This window comes from Cyprinus carpio, chromosome B23 (genome assembly GCF_018340385.1).
Source record: "Cyprinus carpio isolate SPL01 chromosome B23, ASM1834038v1, whole genome shotgun sequence".
In the NCBI taxonomy this organism is placed as follows: Eukaryota; Metazoa; Chordata; class Actinopteri; order Cypriniformes; family Cyprinidae; genus Cyprinus; species Cyprinus carpio.
This window is the reverse complement of record NC_056619.1, coordinates 9,103,428-9,127,005: the sequence shown is the minus strand read 5'-3', so window position 1 is coordinate 9,127,005 and position 23,578 is coordinate 9,103,428. Positions and strand designations below refer to the sequence as shown.

Sequence of the window (23,578 nt, the reverse complement as noted above, 5' to 3'; positions counted from 1 at the left end):
ATTGCTAGCCGTCACATTTAATAAGTGGGTGATATGCAAGTAATGGGCAGTAACTGCAAATAAGAGCCAGAATTTCACATAAAATAGATTTGCATCTGTTCTTACATTAAACTATGAGTCGTTCAATGAAATATTTCAGTACAAACTGCAATGTTAGTGCACCCTCAAGTTCTATGAAGTATTAAGATAGGAAATCTGTAGTTTGCTTGAATTCATCATTACGGTTATGTACTCAAACTACTGTGTCTCACAAATCTCTTTCATACTTAAGTCCCTAAATGACCCACCTCTTGAAATGAGGCAAGATTTCCCACACCAACCCTATCTTAATTTTACACAGTAAACTAGTAAAGTGCCCTAAACCATGCAATCCCTTATACTGTAGTCACAGAAAGAAAGGAATTATATAGTCTTGTACCATCTGTGGACATTGTGCCATGTGTCAGCAGCTCCTGAATGGTCATCCAATTGTCAAATATCCTCTTGTTCCTCCTCTTCATCATCTTTTTACGGCTAAGCTGGATAATATCAGGCTCCTTCTTGTCGTCCAGTGCCCCGGCTTGTTCTTTGCTCTGTATGCAGCACTGCTTCATGAGTTCCCGCCGTTGACGCTGTTCTTTGGCTCGTGCTGCATGCTGTTTGCGCTCCTCCTTGTTCCAGTATCGACCCAGTTTTAGTTCGCTGGCTGCATCGTCATCTGTAGTCACACTGCAGCGTTCTTCTCGAATGCGCAAAGCTCGCTCCTTCAGAAGCTGGTCCCTGATAGGCCTTTTGGTGATGTACCTTGTTCCATCGCTACGGATCTTCACCTTCCACCCAGTCTTGGGCCTGGACTGTGTGAGGGTGGTTTCTGCATTCTTGCACAGGCTGGCTAAGCTGGCTTGACTCTGGGCATATTCCACAGCTGACTTCTGCTGGATAAGTTGCATGTAGCTTTGGTAATGTTGTGCATGGGCTGGGATGTAAGTGTTCTTGTATGAGGAATGGTGCAAGGATGTCAAAAGACTCCTCCTTGGGTTCTTTTTCTTACTCTTTCTTTTCCCCTGATTTGTAACCTCTGGATCTCCAGGTAAACTCTTGGTAGGGCTGATCTCCTGAATGGGAGAGAGGTTATGTTTGGAGCATGCTGTTGTTGAGTTGCGTCTATGCATGGGAGAACCTTTACCCTTGTCTCCAGCAACCATCCTTTGGGATTCAAGAGAATCTGGTTCCAGAGTAGGATGTAAACTCAAGCAGCTCTCTCCAGTGTTGTAAGCACTAGTAGAGCCTTCATTGTCCACTTGGTTATTGATAAGGTCCTGATCGACTTGCTCAAAAAAGTGCTTGGCACTAGGTTTTTTGGCTTGCTGATCACCACCTTCAGCCTGAAGCCTGTGTGCTTGTATGATACTCAGGCATTCCAGCTCAATGCTAAGCAACTCCTCATTAAGCATCTGAATCTCCTGATCATCATCCAGCAATCCCTGAAGATTGTTACCATTCACCAGAGATTTCAATTCAAGCAGTTTCTGGAAATGTTCACATGCCATGCCAGGTATACCAAGGAAGATTTCACCATCTCCATTGTCAGCCGAAAGGAAGGAGTCATTGCTTAAGTGCATGTCGCCACTTTCAACAGTTTCCTGATTATAGTTGTACTTCTTGTGGCTTTCTGGAAGAGTGTCACAGAGGGAATTCTGGTCATCCCCCAAGATGTCCTGCTCTGAGCTTTCATCATTACGAGTGCTTTCATCTGTGCGGCCTACACCGCTGTCTTTCTCATGCTGGTTGGATAGTAAAGTAGCCGTATCTGTAGTGCCTCCATCTTCTTCATTTGTGCTCTGTTAAATAGAGTGGGAATAACTTTTAATAGCTTGCAAATCACGTTAATAGTAAGAATAGCTCCTTTAATTGGATGAAGCAAGCAATACACTGTTGACTCGACCCTTATTAACTTGCCTGCTGCAGCATACTTGTAGTGAACTCCTTGACCTTGTGATGTTGCTGCTCCAGTGTGCCCATGTGCAAGTCATCTAAGTTGTTTCTATCCTCCAACCAGCCAACATCCTGCAACCCATACCAAAATGCAATGTCATTCTTTTACTTCAATCATGGATGTCCAAACCTGCTACAGTAGGGCCACTTCATGCACAATTTTGTTCCAGTTAGTTGAGGTGTTTAAAATGGGGTTGAGCTTAGCTCTCCAGAAAAGTGGTCCTACAGACCTATAGTGGCCCAAATGTAATTGACCAAAATCTTTATCTGCAAGTGCACAGAAGAGTTAGCAGACCTGACTTTCTAGTCGAGCCACTAGGAGGGTTACATTCTTACTCTCCACCTTGGTCAGAAGTGTCACTGCCTCCTCATGGCTCTGGATATCCCTTCCATTGATCTTCAGCACGTGAAGAATAAATAAAATAAGCTTTGTTTTATGTTTGAGCCAATATATTCAAAACAAACCCAATAGAATAAATTCTACCTGGATAATCCAGTCTCCTTCCTGGACTCTGCCATCTTTTGCTGCAATTCCTTCAGGATCAATCTAAGCAGGGTAAGAACAATGCATTTAGCCTTAACTGTGAATAGACTTGAACACCTAAAGCTACACCAAGCAAGTAGTAAACCATAAATGTAATTGTTGGAAAAACTGCCTTAATTATTGTCCTGAGAAATTCCCACTGCAGAACCCTACCTCGCTAATATAAATGGCAGACTTCTCATCATCCGTCTTGTAACATAACTTCAGGCCAAGCTTATCCTGAGTGGTGTTCCTCTGCAGATCCACCTCCTATTAAAACACATGTAATTGATTTTGATGATAAAGATTTAACATTTTAGTCATTGTTAACATAAGACATAAGCCAAAGCCAGTCTGAGAATTTGTAGTGCTTGCTGCACTTATATAAATGATGATTCATTTGCATAGTAAATCCATGTGTAATTAAAATGGTCTTGGCAAAATATTAGCGGGTATATGAAATCAAAATTAAAATGACCTCAGAAGACACACAGGTTAAACATGATTTAAACGTGCATTGCTCAGGAGAGTAAGTGAATACAGTCTATGCAAACACTACCTCATATTCCAGTCCCCTACTCTCACTGTCTTTCTGTACACCATCATGGAAGTCTGAAGGGCAAGGTGAGTCACGTCTTGCCATTTGATACCTTCAATACAATGAAAAATTAGCACTAACTGATGCTGTGTTGACAGAATATCTAATTTTAAAATGAAAAATTCTATTAAGATTCTTTGTTTTGATACAGTTGGTGAAAGAAACACTCATTAGCACTTACTGTGAAGGTGAATGGAAACTATGGGGCAACGCCATACATGGTGGTGAAGGTATCTTGGCCAAAGTCTCTATATGTTTCGAGGTTTTCAGCGTAATGTTGGTCTGAGTACTGTTGTCCATTCCCTGGGCTGGATTAAGAGTCTTGCAAGTCTTGTGTGCTGTCCTGCGCAGTACCTGAACCTCAATAGGGTTTTTGGCAGTTTGGAAAGCCTCTACTGCTTGATCATGGGTGGCAACAGACATGCTTCTTCCATTTACCTACAGAATAAAGAGTCCAACATCCATTTATTATGGCTGATAGACTTCACGATGTTCCATATTTTAAGAGCGAGTGAGACCACCGTTCCGCTATCTGTCCTGCTGTGAGTGCATCGGCATCGTGACCCCCCCCCCCCACAAGTTCACATGACCGAGACAGCAGAAAGCGCATCTTGTTTGCTTTATTTTACAGAAGCGCAACGTTTCGTTGTTATTCTGAGTGCACACAAATAAATGTAGTCTTTATGGATTCGAAAGATTTATTACTTTTATCTGTATGACCAAAAATTACGGAGTATTTTAAGAGCGAGTGAGACCACCGTTCCTCTATCTGTCCTGCTGTGAGCGCGCTGCTGTTCAGTTTACACACACACTTCAATAGCGCATATTTCTGTAGGTTAACATTAGATTGAGCGGCCATGTAAAGTTGATACTACATACATCTTTTAGATGAAAAGCTATATTTGAGGTCGATGAATGATAGGTGGGCTTTTGGATATATGCTACTGTATTACCACATAGACCAGCCATTAACAATCTGTCCATCACACATACGTCATTCACTTAACCAGCCACACCAAAGCAAACAGGAGGAGAGCATAAAGAGACAGAGCAAGTAGAATTGAGTTCAAAATTAAAATATAGGCCTACAGTTAATAGTTTATTTATTTAAAAGGTAGGCTATATTTGTGTATAAAGTTGGGAATCAAAGTGTTATTACGATTCCTGTTCCCACCCACTCCCGCTGGCATTTTTACCTGTCCCATCCCAATCCCGTGATTAATAGTGATTTTGTGACCCGCGGGAGTTCCGAAAAAATGTCAGCCTCTAGTGTAGACACAGTGTTAGTAATCGATATGTTTTCACTTATAAGGATTCATGCTTCGGGCACACCCCCTAACTCCACCAACGATTTAATGGAGTCATAAACTAAACAAGTTCACAGAAATTTAAATTGACATGACGTGGCCAAGTATGGTGACCCATACTCTGAAAATGTTATCTGCATTTAGCCCATTAAGGTGCACAGACCCACACACTGAACACACACCCAGAGCTGTGAGCAGCTGGTGCCTGAGGAGCAATTGGGTTTTTCTATGCCTTGCTCAAGGGCACCTCAGTTGGTACTGAAGGTGGAAGAGAGTGCTGTACATTCACCCCTCCCACCTACAATTTGTGCCGGTACAAAGAATTGAATCTGTGACCTTTGGGTCAAAAACCCATGACTGCCCCCTAATGATGAACAGAAATGGAATAATGTGTCCCTGAACAAATAGAGGCTAATATCGAAAGCCACACTGAGTATCTTGTGTGTCCACCAGCTGCTTTAAGAACTTCAGTGCATCTCATCCTCATGGACTGAGCCAGATTTGCTTGTTCTTGCTGTAAGATGTTACTCCACTCTTCCACCAACCCACTTGCAAGTTCTCAAACATGGGGGACACATGTGGTTTGACACTGCAAGGATGATCAGCTGCCCTTCCTGTCGAACTGTAGAACGAGGTGTCTTATACTGTATTACAAACAGTGCATTTTATTGCTCTGGTCACATCTGCAATAATTGTTTATGGTTAATTGGACAAGCATGTAAAACACTGTTTAAACCCTTTCTAATTAATATTTAAAAAGTGTATTTGGATCTCACAATTATCTTTAAAATGTAGTATCCTAAATAAGAGATGTTTCCTTTTTTGCTGAATTTTGTGTGTATAAAAATTTAATACAAAGTACATCAATATGCATTTTCCCTTGGATTCGAACCCATTCCCAACATTGACATTGCTTTAACATGCTCCACCAGTCGAGAAGTCTATTCTATACGAGATCTGTTTTAGTAAGGTTCACTTCACATTATACAGGCTGTAGAGCTACATAATTTAAGGAGCAAAACTCTTCTATATACTTCTATGAAATGCAACCAAGCATTGATATTTTTGAAAATACACTTAAAAAGTCACTTTAATTGTATGCATTGTCATCCCAACTCCAACAATGTATACCGAACTTGAGTGCCATGTGTGGCTGGCTGTATATTAACCTTAAAACCAGATCTGAGGTCAAAATCCAAAAACATGCGGATTTCTGAGGAGGGGATTCAGGATTCCAGGTAATGCATAGCAGGTGGGACAGCTGAGGGTTGTATTACCCAAACATTTTTTTTTTTTTTTTAAATCATGTATAATAAAAATCCTCTGGTATAAATCTGAATATTACAACTATAAACAAACCACTGGGGAAGTTGTGGCCTAATGGTTAGAGAGTTTGAGTCCTAACCCTAAGGTTGTGGGTTCGAGTCTCAGGACTGCAATACCATGACTGAGGTGCCCTTGAGCAAGACACCGAACCCCCAACTGCTCCCCGGGTGCCGCAGCATAAATGGCTGCCCACTGCTCTGGGTGTGTGTTCACGGTGTGTGCGTGTGTGTTCACTGCTGTGTGTGTGCACTTTGGATGGGTAGGGTCACCAAGCACTAATTCACATCACTTCACACCATACTTGGCTGTATGTCACGTCACTTCACTTCAAACAGGTGTATGGTATGGAAAGACAAAGCAGGTCTAATGCCATCTATTCAACACTTTTAATTCAGTTACTAGGCTTATAAATATTTCTAGCTGACTGGAGTGAGAAAAATATATAGACACATAAGAACAGAACCTGCAAGATACAAGTTAATGATTTGGTAACCAAGAACAAAAGACTCGAGGCAAATGTTGTCATATGACACACTGACTTTTTGACCTAAAAACTGTTAATTTGGCTAAACATTGCAAAGCCGTTCCTCATATGCAAGGACAAATTCACAGAGATATTTATGACCGGAAGCTCGGTTTTAACATTATCACACAGTTAGTGCGATTTCATTCATTGATTGAAGTCCAACAAGGTGTGTAAAAGCTTTTGAATTGCACAAGGAAATGGCTATGTGCCAGTAAGCTAATGGGAGAGAACTTCATTTATCAAAGCGCTGTAAGACTCAAATCTCAAAGCTAATGTCCTCAGGGACCTCGACTCAATCTGCTGTCTGTTCTGGAATCTTGCAGTGGCAATAACACACATGGGAACTTTGTCAGTGTGCCCATTCATGTGTGAGCTGACAAACTACTTTAAATTCACAAGGCAGAAAATTCACTGCATATACTTGAGTTTAATTCAACAAGACATCCTTTGCCTGACTACAGCCACTTTTAAAGTTGCATTAAAGCAAGACACATTCTGCATGTAGTGGTTCAGCTTGTTTGTTAACCGATGAACCTGTTGATTTTTTTTTTTTTTGCATAAATTAATCAAATACACTTTATTTCCATCTTTTCATTGAAAAGCATGGCATTCTATATTTTGCCTACTTCTCTCCTTCATACAGTGTATAAAATGTAGGTTGTACTTTTTCACTTAAAAACTGCTAGCAAATTTCAGAAATAATCACAAAGAAACTGCAAGTAACACATTGAATAAAACATCAAATTTTGAAGTAGAAAGCCTGAAATAATATTTTCTTGTCAAATATAGTCCTTGTTTTATTTAAAACTTCAATTGGTTTTTTACACAGGCCTACACAGTATCAAAATACAAAAAAGTTTTTAAAATCAAACAGAAATGTAGTGTATAATTTTTGCCAATTTTGCTAGTTTCTGCTAAGTGATGCACAAAAATATTGAAGTTTGAAGTTAATAAGCCTATTTATTTTGCAGTTCTAAATATGCACAAAAATATGGCTTGTTGCATTTTAATATTTGCATTTAGCCTCAATTTTCCTTTTTTAGCCTCTTTTAAAGAGTTCACACTTTCAGCCATACAGGAGGTCATCTGGAGGGTAAATTACAGTGGGAGCTAATTACTCGAGGATTGTGGGAACGTCACTGATCTATAATAAACCAAACCACACAAACAAACACACATTCATTAAGTATTTTGATGAGATGCCAAACATTTCTCTTCAGTAGAGTGTGACCCTCTCATGACCCTGTCAAATGTACACAGTCTCCAAAACACATTCCTTCCTTCGGCAAAATAACCTTTCACAACCTTTTTAGCATGCAAAACAACCGTCAGAGACAAACCGCGTAAGCCATTCGAAATGTGTTCATTCAATGGTCTTAATCAAATTGTGATTAATTAAATAAAAAAAATTAATGGCATTTCTTAATCAATTTGAATTTCATCAGACTATGAAGCCATTACTCCCAGCGTATGTTAATGAGGAATAAACAAACCAAAATGACTCTGACAAGTCAACCACGACACAACATAACTTCACAACTATGCTTCTTTTTTTTTTTTTTACCTGACATGTGCTTTGTAGTAGTTTGTAGTTCTCATCTGACCGCTGTATAGTACAGAGACTGCAGCCCATGGTGGAAACACATCAGCAAACAGCACACCGGCTCCAAAACGTGATCACAAAAGAGACTGAAGCTCACAGACACAACAACTCCAGCGTGAGACTGTGTTTGTGTCTGTAAGCCACGCATGTGAGAGCTTGTTCCCTCCTCCCATTCACTGCAGCCCTCTCCCCTCTCATAAAGGAAAGTGTTGTCTATATCCTCAACTATGTTGTTTTTATGATCATGAAAACAATTCAAACCCGTAATCAACAATCCACCACATTACCCAAGATTATAATAACCGTGTTCCTCAGGTGTGGAGCAAAAGAGGCTGTTTCGTAATGTGCGGAAACAAGTCGTGAAAATGTTTTGTTGGGGGCTAATTAAAAAGCTCACTTCTCTAATTACTGGCACAAGCATGTGGATAGGAAAATTGTTGCAGTAAAATGAGCAGCTTTTGTTATGTCAGAGCACTCAACAGTGGTACGAGCACAACTGGAGGGTGTTGTTATTTGTTATTCCTCTGAAAGTACACCAATGCTCAGCATGTGATGTAATGTGGCATGTCACAGACAGGGTAAAGGTCACTGAGGAACATCATGCGTTCATTGACTTGGACCACATTACTGCAGAATTGAACAGGACTTGAATGGTTCATGGTATGAGAAATCAGAATTTCCTTAAAGGTGCAGTGTGTAAATTTTAGCGGCATCTAGTAGTAAGCGTGCGAATTGCAACCAACGGCTCAGTCCCCCGCTCACCCCTCCCTTTAGAGAAGCTACGGTGGCCGACACAGGTAAAGATGTCGTCGGTAAAGACAGCAGAGAGCAATGAGATTTCTTTACAAAGGTAAATCAAGGAATTATATTTACTTTATTATTCAATAACTCGATGGTATTGCGAATATTAATGTACTTGTTCATAATTGTGTCAGTGTTTTATTCGCAAGAACAAGAAAGTGACGAAACACACTGATTAAATTACATAAGTCAATAAGATAAAAAAAGACGTTACTTTTATACAGTAAGGAGGCATTAAACTGATCAAAACTGACAGGAATATATAACGTTACACAAGATTTCCATTTAAAATAAATGCTGTTCTTTTGAACTTTCTATTTAGCAAAAAATAATAATAATAATAATAATAATAATAATTCTGTAAAAAAAAGTATCAGCTTCCAAAAAATATTAATGTTTCTTGAGAAGCAAATCAGCATATTATTATGATTTCTGAAGGATCATGTGACACTAAAGACTGGAGTAATGATGCTGAAATTTCAGCTTTGCATCACAGGAATAAATGACATTTTAAAATATATTCAAATAGAAAGCATTTTTTAAATTATTATAATATTTCACAACGTTGTAATTGACGAAACAAGTGTAATTGACTAAATAAATGCCGCTTAGTGAGCATAAGAAGCTTTTAAAGACATTAAAAATCATATTGATTTTAAACTTTTGAACGATTTAGTGTAAAATAATTATATTTTAATATATAAATGTACATTTTTCATAATATATATATATATATATATATATATATATGTGTGTACAAAATTTCATGAGGCAGATTCAGTTGGCTCTCTGACTGATTCAGTGAGTTAATTTAGGGTTCATTTACATTTGTTTTTAAAAAGCTTCACGTACAGACGACAAAACTATTTCCATTCACACAGATCCACAAAAATTACTAAAAACGCTGTATTATGCATGCCAGGCCAGTAGTTGGCTATGTTACTTTGTGAAGAAACACTATGCATCTACACACGTACTTAAAAAGCAAACACGTATTATGCATGGGCCTGATGTCACCGTTTCCACAAATTCGCTTTTTCATAGTTTACAAGGAGACGATATCAGTGTTGTTTTAAATGAATGGCCAAAATGCAGACGTTCTCCATTTTTAGATGAAACCTATATTGTGTGAACTTCAGTGAAGGCTTCATCTGACTAATTCAAACCAGTCTTCTTGAATGATTCATTAGAAGATCCAGCTCATAAGAGTCATTTGAATTTGACTTTGAGTGCAGCCTACAAGAAAAAAAATCAACATAAAGATGTGTTTTTGTGAACTACTGAAGATTCAGCGATTTAACCACTAGTTGGAGCTGTGGCTTAGTGCTTAGCCCACATGCTCTGACACAATGAGCTCTGGTGCTCACATGGGTGATGTGAGTTTGAATCAAACGTGATGTTTACAGATCCTGTAACCCTCCTCATCATCTCCTGCCCTATCTCCATTATGCTACAAATAAAATGGGTGAAAATACACATTTACATATGACAATACCAAGTTAAGCTTGGTGAAAGGAAAGAAAACTAACAGTATAGCAGCTGTGTAATCTTGGTGGCTGTCAGCCATGCAAACTCACTAGACAACCAGACACATGGTGTTCTCTGGGGGAAGAAAATGCAACATTCAATCCTTCCAGATCACTGACTGCATGCAGTATGTATTGGGCACATACATAATATGTATGCAAACAGTGAGAAAGCACATGGTATAAAAGCAGCGGTAAAGGGTTGAAAGTCCCTTTACACTTCTGTGTACTGATATCCAGATATCATTAAGCTGTTCCTCAGGGTCTATATAATCCTCTCATATGGCTTCGTGCTCCATCAGGCTAATGAAAATCTCTGCTTGAGGTTGTGTATCACTGAGCTGCAGTGTCTGCCGCAGTGCATACAGCCAACTTAAAGGTGAAGTGTGGGTTTTCACTTTCTCAACCAATGGCGTTAGTCATTATTTTTGCAATTACGTTTGCAAAGTGGTGCAGAAATTAAACACTCCATTTCTAAAAATAATTTAGTTGCAGGAACCTCCAGTGTGGAATCGATATTATGCATTTGTCATGTAATTTGCAGCTGGCACATAATTGAACCAATTCATTACAGAAACAGAGAGCTTTATCAGTTCTGTGCTTTGTAGAGATTTGTAACGTCTTTGGACAGCTGTGCTGTAGTTCAATGTGGTCATATCTTCTATTTCTGCCTGTAAACGAAGCAGAGAGGATTCAGTTTGTGGAAGAACAGTGTCAGGACTGAGTCACCTTCTGTGACTGTGCAGAGAGAAGCTCTGTCTTTTTTGAACATCTCAGGAAAACCATGACTCACACTTTTGTTCTATTCTGTTCTAAACCATCTGGACAGTTATATGAAAGTGTTACAAACCCTATTCTATTTTATTAGGCCCCAGATAATACCATTCAAAATTGTAATAGTGTGAAAGATTATTACAACTTTAAAAATGTAAATAATTTAAAATAATCCAGTATTCTTATGATGGTAAAGCTGACTTCAGCATCACAGGATCCATCAGAAATCATTCTAATATGCTGATTTGGTGCTCAACCAAGCTTTTTTTTATTTATTTATTTATTTATTTATTATATTTTTGTGGAAAACACCATAATATTTTGTTCAGGAAGGTCTGATAAATAGAAAGTTCAGTATACAACAGTATATTTATTTGAAATAGAAATATTTTGTAAAATTATGTCTTTACTTTTTTAAATCAAATTAATGCACTATAGCTAACAATTAGTTTATTTAAAAAAATCTAACTCCAAACTTTTGAACTGTAAAACTTTATATTAGTTGTCCAGTAATGACTTATTTTGGTTAATACTATTCATAAATGACTTTATTTAACACCTGCTATTGGCCATTTTATGCAAACAATAATTAAAAACTCAAGGCTCATTATTATTATCCATGTAGCTTTCCTGTATTTAAACAACAAGTAACAACAAGGTCATGGCTTTGATTCCTAGAGAATGAATTTTATGTCATTTTACCATGTCTTTTCACTCTTAACTGTGGTAAAATCATTGAAACACTCATGCTTTCATGGTATATTGCATTTATTCTAATGAATCATGATTCAGTGAATCGTGATTCTTGCTTGCAAAGGAGCTGCACTCTCCACAATCACTTTCTACCTCATCATGAGATACTCTTTCAACACATCAACACAATTATCATAATAACACAGTCGCACTGCACTCACTCAGGATTTCCACAGAAGACAAACCTGTCCTGACATGAAAGCACTTGCCAGAATGACATTTTGTTGTGCACTTTTAGGACAACTTATTCAACAACAACCACAAATAAACCCATTTAGCTTCCAGGACCAGGGCTTCAGCTGCTTTTAAACACAGTAAGTGAAAAAAAGTGAGTGAAAAGTGTGAAAGTGACGTGACATGCAGACAAGTATGGTGACCCATACTCGGAATTCGTGCTCTGCTTTTAACCCATCCAAAGTGAACACACACACACCGTGAACACACACCCGGAGCAGTGGGCAGCCATTTATGCTGCGGCGCCCGGGGAGCAGTTGGGGGTTCGGTGCCTTGCTCAAGGGCACCTTGCGGGGAGTGAATGAACAGCGCCCTGTGCACCTTCACCCACCTCAATACCACAACTGAGGGCCCATCTGAGGATCATCTTTAAGACAGATTTGAATAATTAGGGAAGTTTTGGGTTTACCTGAGTGCAATTGGACGTTTACTCAACCCCATACCTACATTTGTGCAAAACTCCAAAACATACCTAAACATACAATTCACTATGAAATGAAAACCACTGTAAAATGGTAGTAAAACACTATCAACTAAAACAACACTTAACATAATACCACTTTCAAGTTTTAAAATGGCCTGAACGGAACAATGGAAATTCTACAAAAGAGCCGCTCAGCCTTCTTTCCACAAGAGAACAGAGTATGCCAAGAAAAGCAAGGCTGAACTTAAGACCAGAGTCCCATTTCACGAAGGTGAACGCAGAGGAACTTCTGGGCACTTCAAGCTGTAGTAAATGGATGAATCTACAGGGGTCTGCATTCACAACTCTTCATACCTCTATCCATTTCTATGAGAGAAAACAGACTCATTAGAGTCACCTTTTGGGATACATATGAGGAGAGTTGCAAAACAAAGTGAATCAAAAAATTTTTTAGAGCAAGAACGGCTGAAAAGAAGAAATTACAGGTACAACTATAACTAAACTTTAGAGTTCCATTCCATTCTACTTCCTTAAATACATATTCAAAGCACAAATCTGTATTGTGTTCGCAAGGTCATCCAGATTCATCAATTGGGATTTCTCAATTCATTTCAGAATGAATACATTCAGAATTCTACATTGTTTGTGCAATCAGTGACATCTGGATGGTTGTATGGTTAGCAAACATTGTTTATAATTCAGAAGTAATGAAGGCATGTGGCATTTGAACTCATGCACACATATTAATGCAAATTAATTGGCTGGCTGCCCCATACATCATGCTTTTTAATTCAAACCCTCTTTGAAATGACCAGGCATAATAGAGATAAATGTCTATAAGTCTATATTATAAAACCCATAAATTAATATTACAACCCACCGATATTTAGACAACATTTGTGGATTTGGGGCTATTTAATTAGCCTTAATCACATACATATCACTTCCTAATTTTTTATAGATTTTGTCTAGACACAAATCCATATCAGTCAACCATTATTAATTTTTCAAACATGACTCTGTCATAATCTATATTTAATAAAAGCAAAGATTTACATTCTACATGAACATATCATGTATTCTGAGTCTCTTTTTAAGTTTCTAACAGAATTTTAAGTGCAATACTTTGCTCTGCACGCCACTGAGGGGATTTCTCACATTTTTCCTTCCCCGAGAGGCACAAGCAGTCAAATCTGTGGAGCACAAGAGCTTCTCTGTTCCAGACTTTTCAAAGTGAACTTGCCAAGCCTACAGTTCTGGCGCTATAAATGCATGTCTAAAATTACCATCACACCACCAAGATTTTTAGTACCTAGGTATACAGTTGTGTGGTTATATGGTCAAAGCTGTGTGAATCATCCTACAGTAATTTCCATACTGTATATTGTACACATGCAGAACAATAATTTAGGGTGACATTTCTATATGTATAGGAGACAAACCCATAAATGTTGGGGTGAGACATGTTATGCAATAATTTCATTAGTTGCACACTTTTGTTTGAAACAATCCTTTGAATACAGAGCCCATTTTCACATTGCTCTTCAAAAACACAAAAAAACTGGAATTCAACCATTGTTTCAGTGCAAACCAGGCTTCACAAAAGTATGTACTGTGATTATTTTTAGATGTTTATTTGTGGTTCATTACCAATATCTACCATAGTTTCTGCCAGCTACCATAGTTACTGAAATTATTGCTAATAATATAAAAAGTTGTTTTCATGTTTAATAATTGTTCATTTAATTTTCAGTGACTGTTGTGTTTCAGTTTAACAGTTGTATTGCAACAATAGCTAGAAATTATTGTATTTCTGCCAGAAATAATGGTTACCATGGTAAATTTCTGAAGGAAATAAGTTATTTTAAGTTCAGTGTGGTTATTACTGATTGTGTTTAATCAGTTCCAACATAGACTTTTATCTTTATATCCAGCATCTTTGTGTTCATGTGCAAAAGTTTAACTTTAGTTCAAAAGTAATTTTGTTGAGTCTGTGAAAGGAGGAAGCAATTTCAATTGCTTTAGATATACAGAGCAAAGAAATTAACTTACATAGTAATTATGGCATATTTCATGATTTTGTAATTGTGGCTCACACCAATTGGCCAAGAAAGACTGAAAAAAACCCTGATGTACAGGATTCACTCTGGCATTAAACGTGATGCCACTCCTAAAACATTGTGTGGTCACGTGGTAAATGACACATAATATTTACATCAGATAATCTCTTGCACAAGACACCATAAACACAACACATGCATAATTTGATGATATATTACCTGAGGAATGTTTATAGATCTGCTTGAAAGACTGATGAATGCTGACTGATGGGAAACTCATCTCCCTGGTTTTGTTTATGGTTGTTTGGAGATTACCGTATCAAATTAAACATCTAATGTCAATTCTGATCTTCATTCCATTTTACGGTTTCATGACCTTGTTAACTAGCCAATATATATCTGGTCTTAAGCAATTATGAACAACAATGCACATGACCATTGTCAGACATGGTGAGATTTGCACTGAAATATGCCTGCTGCCATTACTCGACATCTCAAAAATAACTCTACTTTAAAGTGAGATGCTTCCCATGCAGATATCAGCATGATAAAATCATAAGGTATAAGTCAAATCATGCAATTCAGACTTCTTGAGGTTGATTCCAGTGTAAATGCTGGTGTTAAATGTGCTGCTGTCAACATTAGAGTGTGAAATAGGTCAAAGCTACTGCATGACAAAAAAACAAACAACAACAACAACAAAAACATGATATTTTATATTATGAGCAAACACACTGATAAATGCTGTTCTTCTATACTTTTAAATCTTAAAAAAAAAAAATCTGGAAAAATTAAAAAAATAAAAATAAATAAAATTTTGCTGCATCACCTAGTTCTCTCTTATGTTTATACCCTTATTTGTTTTCCTTTCTGTCGCTGTTCCTAATTGTGTTTATTGATTCCAGGTGTGTCTTGTTAATGCCCTTATTTAGTTCCTGTTTTTAAGCCCTGTGTTTCTTGAGTCCTGCATCCAGTCTCAAACGTCATTCCCCATGCTATGTGTGCATTCTTTCATTGTGAATTAATAAAGCCTGTTCGTGGTGATATTCTCTGTGTCCATGCTCCTTGTTCCCGCACAGTAGTGAACCATGACAAATAATATTTAACAATATTACTGTTTATTTAATCAAATAAATGCAGACTTGATAAGCTTAATAAACTCATTTCAAAAACATTAAAAACCTTACCGACCTCAAACGTCTGAACAAAAACAAAAAAGAATGCAAAAATGAACAATGTGGCATGACCACTAATATGAAATAACAGCAGCAACTGCATTATGTAACAAACAAGCTGTAAAACACCACAGTTTTTTTTAAGTCCTAAGGCCCAACAGAGTTTGCATTATCTTCATTCACTGAGCTTGCTTTCAGCTCAGTGACCATTGTCAGAGCCCTGATTCCTCATTCCTTTAATCTTTCCATGATCCTTTCTGATGTTTTTCTCTGTATCTTTAATCTAATTCACCACGTGTTGTGATTATTCTCAGCAGTAGTTGGAGATTTGAAGTCGAGAAAGGCGGTGTCAAGGTTTAACTCGCATAAACAGCACACCGAGATCAAAGGAGTCGGTCTCAACACTGTTTCCTCAACGAATAGAGAGAAACTGAGGAAGACCTCTACATAAAGCACCCAGGTCATAAATGAACATTAGACAATCACTTAACAAGGACACATCCTTGTTTCTGTAATGAGGACAGTGTCCTTTTGGTCCCACAGGCTTTTGCTGATGGATCATAATATGAGTTTTCTGAGAACGTACTGCCACAGGAGTGATTTTCTTCTGAATCTCTTTTCTTGAGGGGAGTTATTTTGTGGTCTGTCAGGTTCATAGACAAGGCCTGAGTTACAGAGAGCCTGTACAGATGGCTGTTTTCTTCTTCTTCAAGATCTAGAAAGAATTTCCTTTCAAACATATTTCCTATTTCTTCCAAAACCTTTTCGACCCGGATCGCTGCCTTCTACCCTTGTTTTCCTGTAGGATGCAACAGACCCCCTAGTGCAACATATGAGTTCAAAGCACATTTTATAAACTTTTCAGGCTAAAATATCATTGCTGTCCTGCTGACACTGACCTCCCAGGCTGGTGGTCTTAACCTCTGAATTGGCTCACAGCAATTGTTTTCGCCACACACTGGTGCACTTAATGAAAGTATCAGCGGAGGAATGCTTTCTTAACCCCACAACCTGAAGGAGGAAAATAATGTGCTTGTAGCTGTCCTGCCCATGCATATTAACTCAGGAGAAAAACATTCCAATAGTTTGTTTTTCCAGATTTACTGGATGTCACAAACATGCTTACTGTATATGAATCACCTGGGTATGTCTTTTAGCATATGCAGGAAAGCCTTTAGGTAATCCATCCACAAACACATCGAAATGTCAGTGCAACATGACAGGGCAAGCAGATTTTACTGCTATACCACACAGCTAATAAATAAAGAAACATAAAACAAAGAAATGAACAAACAATTGCTCATCAGAGATCAACAAAAAAAGAGGCTGGCATCAAAGCTCACATTTTTGGATTATGTACATGCATTTTTATAGCTTGCGAAATTAAATATTTTGGGCTTATGTGAAATTTGGCCAGGCATTCTGCTGTCAACACTTTAAATGTGTTGGCTAGGTAAAATTATCTGAGCTTTGATGAGGTTTTGTCCAGAAGAATTAGCTAGTTTAAAAAATGTAAGCCATCATTTTCAATCAAAAGTGTTTATGACTTTAGCTGTTTAAAAATTGTTGAAATGATTCAATTTATGTATGAAAAAACGAATAATAAAAAATAATATAAATATTTAATCAAATATGAATATATTAAATGTTAGAAATATGTATTAAATATAAAATGTAATATTACATTTAAATATCTAGTTTAGCATTGTAACTCTAGCTGGTCAGGCTGATGTGTCCTTAACATGCAATCTGCTAGCAATCACATTGTTTACTACATGGCACAAGCTGATTGGAGTTAGACACATATTCTGCAGCCAATGAGATTGCTTTTTCAACACTTAAATAGACTGCTTTAGTGTTCACTTTAAGCTAGTCCTGCTGCGAGTTCCTCTGAAACCTTCCACCTCCCCAGCTCCACCTGTCTTGTTTTTTTTTGTGTGTGTGTGTGTGTGTGTTAGGGCCTATGAAAATGTTGGCAGGGCATGCAGAAATATTATTTCTTGAGCCCTGCTAATCTTTCTAATGGCTAATATAGTCATGCATAAACAGTACAAAATTAGGTAGTCTAATATTCATAATGATAACAAAGAAAAAAATACAATAAAAGAAGTAGAATTTGACTTTGTGAGCGATATTCCAAGTATTCAATGTACCACAACAACTTTGTAAGAGTAGAACAAAATTCAAGTCATTATTCACTAAAAAAATCCAAACTCAAAACTTAAAAAAACCTGCAATACACCATAGAAGTCATATTAATTACTTATAATTAAAAAAAAAAAATTTTTGTGCTTCATAGAAAATAAAACCAAAAAAAAAAAAAAAAAAAAAACAGCATACATTTTTAAAATGTCATCTCTGACCCAATTGTACCTTCTGTTTATAAAAGCGAGCCATGAGACCACCACAAAAGCAACACGGCTGACTTCCTCTTTGAAACTAGCAGTTGTATCATGCACTCTTTGGGGAACTAATCGAGTGGGATGCACAGATTTCAAAAGGCACTGCTGCCATTGTTATGTTCATCACGTCAGACAGACAGCAAAGAGCCCACATGAGACAAAGTGAGTCAAGAAAGGAATCATCATGCTCTGCTCTGCTCATATAAGAGGCCACTCTATGAAAACATGTTTTTTTTTCTTAGACATTTAATGACAAGCTGATGTTTTAACAGCATTCTGGATGGGCACAGATGTCACATTTCGTAGATATTTACAAGTTACTATATCTTGATGTTGTGTTGTCATTGTTAGAAAGCATGTGCCCTTACAGAAAGCATTCTCTTTTATATGTGAAACACTTTGTTCCTGTTAGATATCTGAAACAGTACTGCTGGATGAACAGACTAACACCCTTTTTAAAGAAGTCTGCCCAGTGTGAAATCAACCTACAATGGCGCCAACATTGTTAGTCTGACTGGATCTGACAAATCTAACAAACAGACTGTGAAAACATTGGCACCAGTTGAGCAGCTCAGACGAGTGCTATGATGTCTATCTCATTTGGCTTTCATCTGTCTAGTGGTTGTCTTGGTGACCTTTTTCTTCCACAGTGTGGAGTTTGATTGCATTCAGCATTTTGGTCCTCATCCTGTCTAAGAAAAAGCTTGCGCTACCTTCAATTAAAAAGCTAATTCTGCATCCATAAAATCAACTGACAAACCTCAATGATCCTGTCATGAACATGCAGTCCAGCCTTGTCAGCTGCTCCGTTTTCAACTATCTTGGATACATAGATGCCATCACTGAAATCCCCATGCTGCTCTGTTTCCTTAGATAGAAGCAAATGTTGAAAATTAGACTAGTTCATTTAAATAAAGTTTAGTTGAAAGTAGTTTAAATTCAATTTGCATTAAAAAAAAAATCAATACATTGTTAGATATTCTTGCATTTATGACAGTGTTTCTCAACCAGGGGGCCTCAGCAGATTCACAAAGTGGCTGAAGAATGACTAAAGTCTTCAAAAATAAAAAATTTAAAAGAATGTAAAGTTTAATTAAAAATATCACTAATATATTAAAGAATCTAACTCATATCTAAATTAAAATGATAAAAAACAAACTATCAATAACAAAAACTCCACAACTATTGTTTTTATTGAGGAACATACTAAATTAATAATGATAAATGCATAAATGTAACTGTAAACATTTCAAAGTTTGTAAACAAGCAGCTTTGCCATTATTACACAATGATAGCAGAAATATATTAAATACAAAATATATGTATGGGCTCCGAACATAAACCTTTGAAATAATAAATGAAATATTAGAATAAAATAAAACTCTTCATTATATATTAAATTGTAATAAAAAATTTAATTAATAAAAAATCAAACAAAATAAAAACAAAAACACAACAAAAAAATAAAAACAGATTATTCTTAACAAGTCATGTCTCCATCCATTATACACAAATTAAATCAAAACATAAAATTAAATTGAAATATAAAGGCAATATAAAATGCAAATCTCTACTCTCAACTTAATTCTGAATGGAGCATGAGCCTGACTCAAGGGCATGCTCTCTATACATAAATGTATGTATAACATGCATTGAAAAAATGTTAATACGGCTGTCCATTAAGACTGAACAGGTGGTAAACAGCCTGTGGTGATTCTCCACTAGATTAGAGAAGAGAATGTGATGCGAGTGAAAGCCAAACCCACAGCTTGCTCTCTTCTCTCCACTTGGACACAATCTATGTGAGAATTTAATGGCTCCCACGCTCGCATTTCACACAATGTACTCGAGAGAAATGTGTGGAGCTCAAACTGTGCAATCTGTAATTATCTTTTAACATGTGGCTCAGTTGCTGATTTTGTTTTTCTTCTTACAATGGCGGGGTTGGTTGAATTAGGAAAGACTGCGCAAATGCATTCTATGGCTAGAAGACAAACTAACCCACTTTTACAAATGAGTCCCGTAGCATAACATTTTTATTTCTGTCATTTAAATATAAACCGGGTGAATTCGGGTCATTTCAATGGCAAAAAGTGTCCCACACAACCTGAATTCAAACACAGAACATTTCAGAACTTTCTTTTGCCATTATAACTCAAAATTAGTTAATTACAACACTAGCTATATAGTGTCCAAGCTGATTTCATATCATGCAAAGTAAATGGTGAACATGGCTCAAAAAGCATGTTTTTCAAAGATTATCAGTGAATAACAACCTACATTTAAAGCTCTCTCACACAAAGCTATTAAATGGTTTCAGAAGACTTGAGAAAAAGTGTGTATAAGTCATATTAACTACTTTTATAATACTTTTAAGGTGCTTTTGTGTCCTTTTTGGTTCTTGATGATTAAAAAAAATGTACATTTTTGATCTTTGCACAGTAAGCGTACATACCCCACACAATCTTCCTCCAATGATACTGAATCCAAGAGATCCTGATGATGTTCTGTGGAGGGTGACTTTGAGGCTCCTTGTTTCTTCACCCTGGGTTAGAGAGATAGGACAGAAAGAGAGAAACACAAATGACATATTTCAGATGCTGCAACAGACTGCTACAGCAGGTTTCAACACAGCTTCACTGACCCTACTAACCATCTCTCCCCTAAGAAGCAGGGCTCTCTCCATTAGCTACCTAATGAAACGGCAAAGCCACACGAGATTCAGGGGATTATCATATATCAAGCAGTGGAGACAGATCACACCCTCAGAGATACCTGGCAAAATCACAGTCAAGGTGCTATAAATGTCTGAAAATAATTTATGAACGTGTGGCCAGGTGTTTACCACACTCACGACACAGTGAAGTGTGTAGAAGAAATTACAGAGGAATTAAACCACACTGCTTTCCTTCAGATCAGGGCAAAAAGATAAATATTTATTGCTGGTAAGAGAATTTTCGGCCTGTAAATTCACTCGCTATCAGCAGCAGGTGTGGAGGAAGGTTTATTTTAGACCCTAAATGCAATTTAATTGGATTATGTAATAATATTTGTTATCTACAAGGGAAAGGCGAGTAAAATTAAATCCATATTTGTAATACCGCTCCATGACAGACATCAAAATCTCTCAGCAGATGGGTTTGATCAGCTGTCATGAGGCAGATGTTGCCGAGTTAAAATCAAGGCAGGGCCTGTGACTTTTCAAGAATGACAGATTTAAGATAGCCTTAAAATATCTGAAATTAAGTAAGCTGTCGATCAAACAGTCCTAGCAGTGGCATCCACCGCTGAAACAGAAATCTGTCACAGTGAGTGAGACAAGCATCATGAGCTCTTGATTAGTGTCTGACTCAACCACAGAGAGTGCAAAGAACAAGAAGGGACTCTTTTGTTTACATATTATGTCCTTGAAGTCCACAAGACATGCCTCCTGTCAACTCAATTAGACTTTAGTCTTAATTTTGTTGGTTTCACAGACCATTCAGATTGCTTGAAACGGTGTAATTATGTGAAAGCATTTGAAAACAGAATGAGGACGTTCAAGTTATGTTTCTTTTGTTTAGATCTGAATCATTCAAGTGTGAATGTGTTAAACTGACATGAAAATGAACTGACAGTGCTGGCTTGGTGACAGTGAAGTGTTTTTAGTTAAGAGACAGTCTCAGTGTGGATCAATCAACAGAAAAATCTTATTATATAAAAATACTTCACATAAAAGATCCAGATTCAAACAAACATTCCAGCAACTATTATTTATGATGGGAGATTGGGGCTTATATACTGTATCAATTATACACTGTTAGAAAAACTGTGCAAAAAGTTTGCTTGTCATTGGGATAGTACCGGTAAAGGGATATCATTTCACCCTATCCTATCTACTCCTAAAAGGTGAATATTAATACCTTGCAGTATATAAAAAGTGAAATGTTTGTTTTCCAATTGTATCATATAAGTCATCATATTTTTGTAATATTTGCTCTTGGGTAAACAAGAGAATACAAAACCACTTGAAGTAACTGTCAGCAACACAATAGGAATTTTATACAGTGTTAATTGCAATCCATGCCAGTGGTTTAACATTTTTGTGTGTTTACTTTTGTTTTCAAGAGTGGTATGAAGTATATTAATCAGCCTATAATATGCAATACTATGTGGAAAAAATTGCAATATTTCAAAAGAGTTACTCTGCTCAAAAAAAAAAGTGTCAGCTGGTTGACTGTCATAACATGCCACACTACAGCTCAGTGTTAAATGAACTTTAGCTTATCCACCTTTTATCTGTTTCCCACAAAACATTCATAGCAGGCCTTGTCGGTAGCATCAGTCTGCACTTTTGAGTAAAATGTTTACCACGTGTTATGACAAAATCTTTGTTCCCATGGATTTAACTTGTCAAAGTGATTTCAGGTCTACTCGGGTTTCCACAGTTTCAACTTGATCAGTAGTTAAATTGAAAGTGAACAGGTAATTAACTCCGCTACAGGTTGTCACTTTGATTTGACTTACAAATTTGAACTGAAGCTTCCAGTTTTTGAGGGTTGATTTTTGTTCCACGGTTCACAACTCATACTGACCTTCTCGAGAGGCATCCAGCTGTTTGACAGCGAGTCAATCCTGCTCTTGTACTCGGTGATTTTCTTCTGAAACGTGAGCGCTGTGATGTGCAGCTCGCAGTGGAGCGCGGAGAGTTTGGAGAGGAGAGATCTCTCCCTCTTACTGAAGCTCAGCGACCGGCGCTTCAGCTCCTTCTCCAGACTCAACACTTTGGCTTGGAGGAGACCGCTGTGTGTCTTGAGAGCTTGGAGACAGCTGTGATCCTCGGACTTCTCCTTGAGGGTCAGCGCGAGTCCACATCCATCCTTACAGACATCCACGGCCCTGCGCTCGCATCCCTCCCGCATGTGCGAAGCCACATCCTTCAAGCTGAGCACCGCGTCGCATCCTTCATTCCCGCATCTCACCGGAGAGAATTCGCAGGTCTCCGCGTGCTCTGGCAGATGCTGGAGCTTCATCACCCGGTTGCAGCCTCGTTCACGGTGGTCGCATTTGATGTCCAGCTTGAGAATTATGTTTAGGGGCAGGACGTGGTTCAGCTCTTTGCTGGTGATCTTCTGGCACTGGACAGGGCAGCTGCTGACTTTGGAGAGCCACTGGAGCGCGCAGGCGGCGCAGAAGACATGTCCGCACGGAGTGCTGAGAGGATCCTCTAAAACTTTCCCACACAGTTTACAGATTAGGTCCGGATCCACAGGACCTTCGAAACGGTCTAGGTCAAAGCCCATAATCTTGACGTGAAGTTCTGCGACGGCTCAGCAACAAAGAGAGAGAGCTGTCAACCCACGCTCACGAAATGAGCGATTAAACTACTAGTTTCACTCAGGACGAGAGGCGCGAGCTACCGTAAACACTGAACGAGCAGAGCAGTGTGATGAGTGCGCGGTTAAAGAATGTAGATGATGAAGTGGCTGTTGAGTAGCGTCTAAAACTTGAAATAATAATAAACTAACCTCACCTAAAAATTTCCTTGTAATAAAAATTGGTAACAGGAATTTTTTTTTTGAAGAGATATGTG

General features: G+C 37.8%; 1 protein-coding gene across 3 annotated transcripts; it reads right to left on the bottom strand.

Moving 5' to 3' along the window:
- Positions 1-89: 89 nt before the first annotated feature.
- On the bottom strand, positions 90-23,436 carry LOC109048729 (E3 ubiquitin-protein ligase PDZRN3-B-like). 3 transcript variants are annotated; one of them, XM_042750160.1, is made up of 10 exons: positions 22,581-23,436; positions 20,462-20,551; positions 18,767-18,874; positions 3,277-3,533; positions 3,057-3,147; positions 2,672-2,767; positions 2,459-2,521; positions 2,270-2,371; positions 1,939-2,046; positions 90-1,820 (listed from the first exon to the last, which is right to left on the bottom strand). In XM_042750160.1, exons 1-10 carry the CDS (start codon positions 23,286-23,288, stop codon positions 375-377), a joined length of 3,069 nt encoding a protein of 1,022 aa, XP_042606094.1. In that variant the 5' UTR covers positions 23,289-23,436; the 3' UTR covers positions 90-374. The 3 variants fall into 3 exon arrangements, with proteins under 3 accessions (XP_042606094.1, XP_042606095.1, XP_042606096.1); XM_042750161.1 differs by having other exon boundaries at positions 1,939-2,028; XM_042750162.1 differs by having other exon boundaries at positions 2,318-2,371.
- Positions 23,437-23,578: the final 142 nt, after the last annotated feature.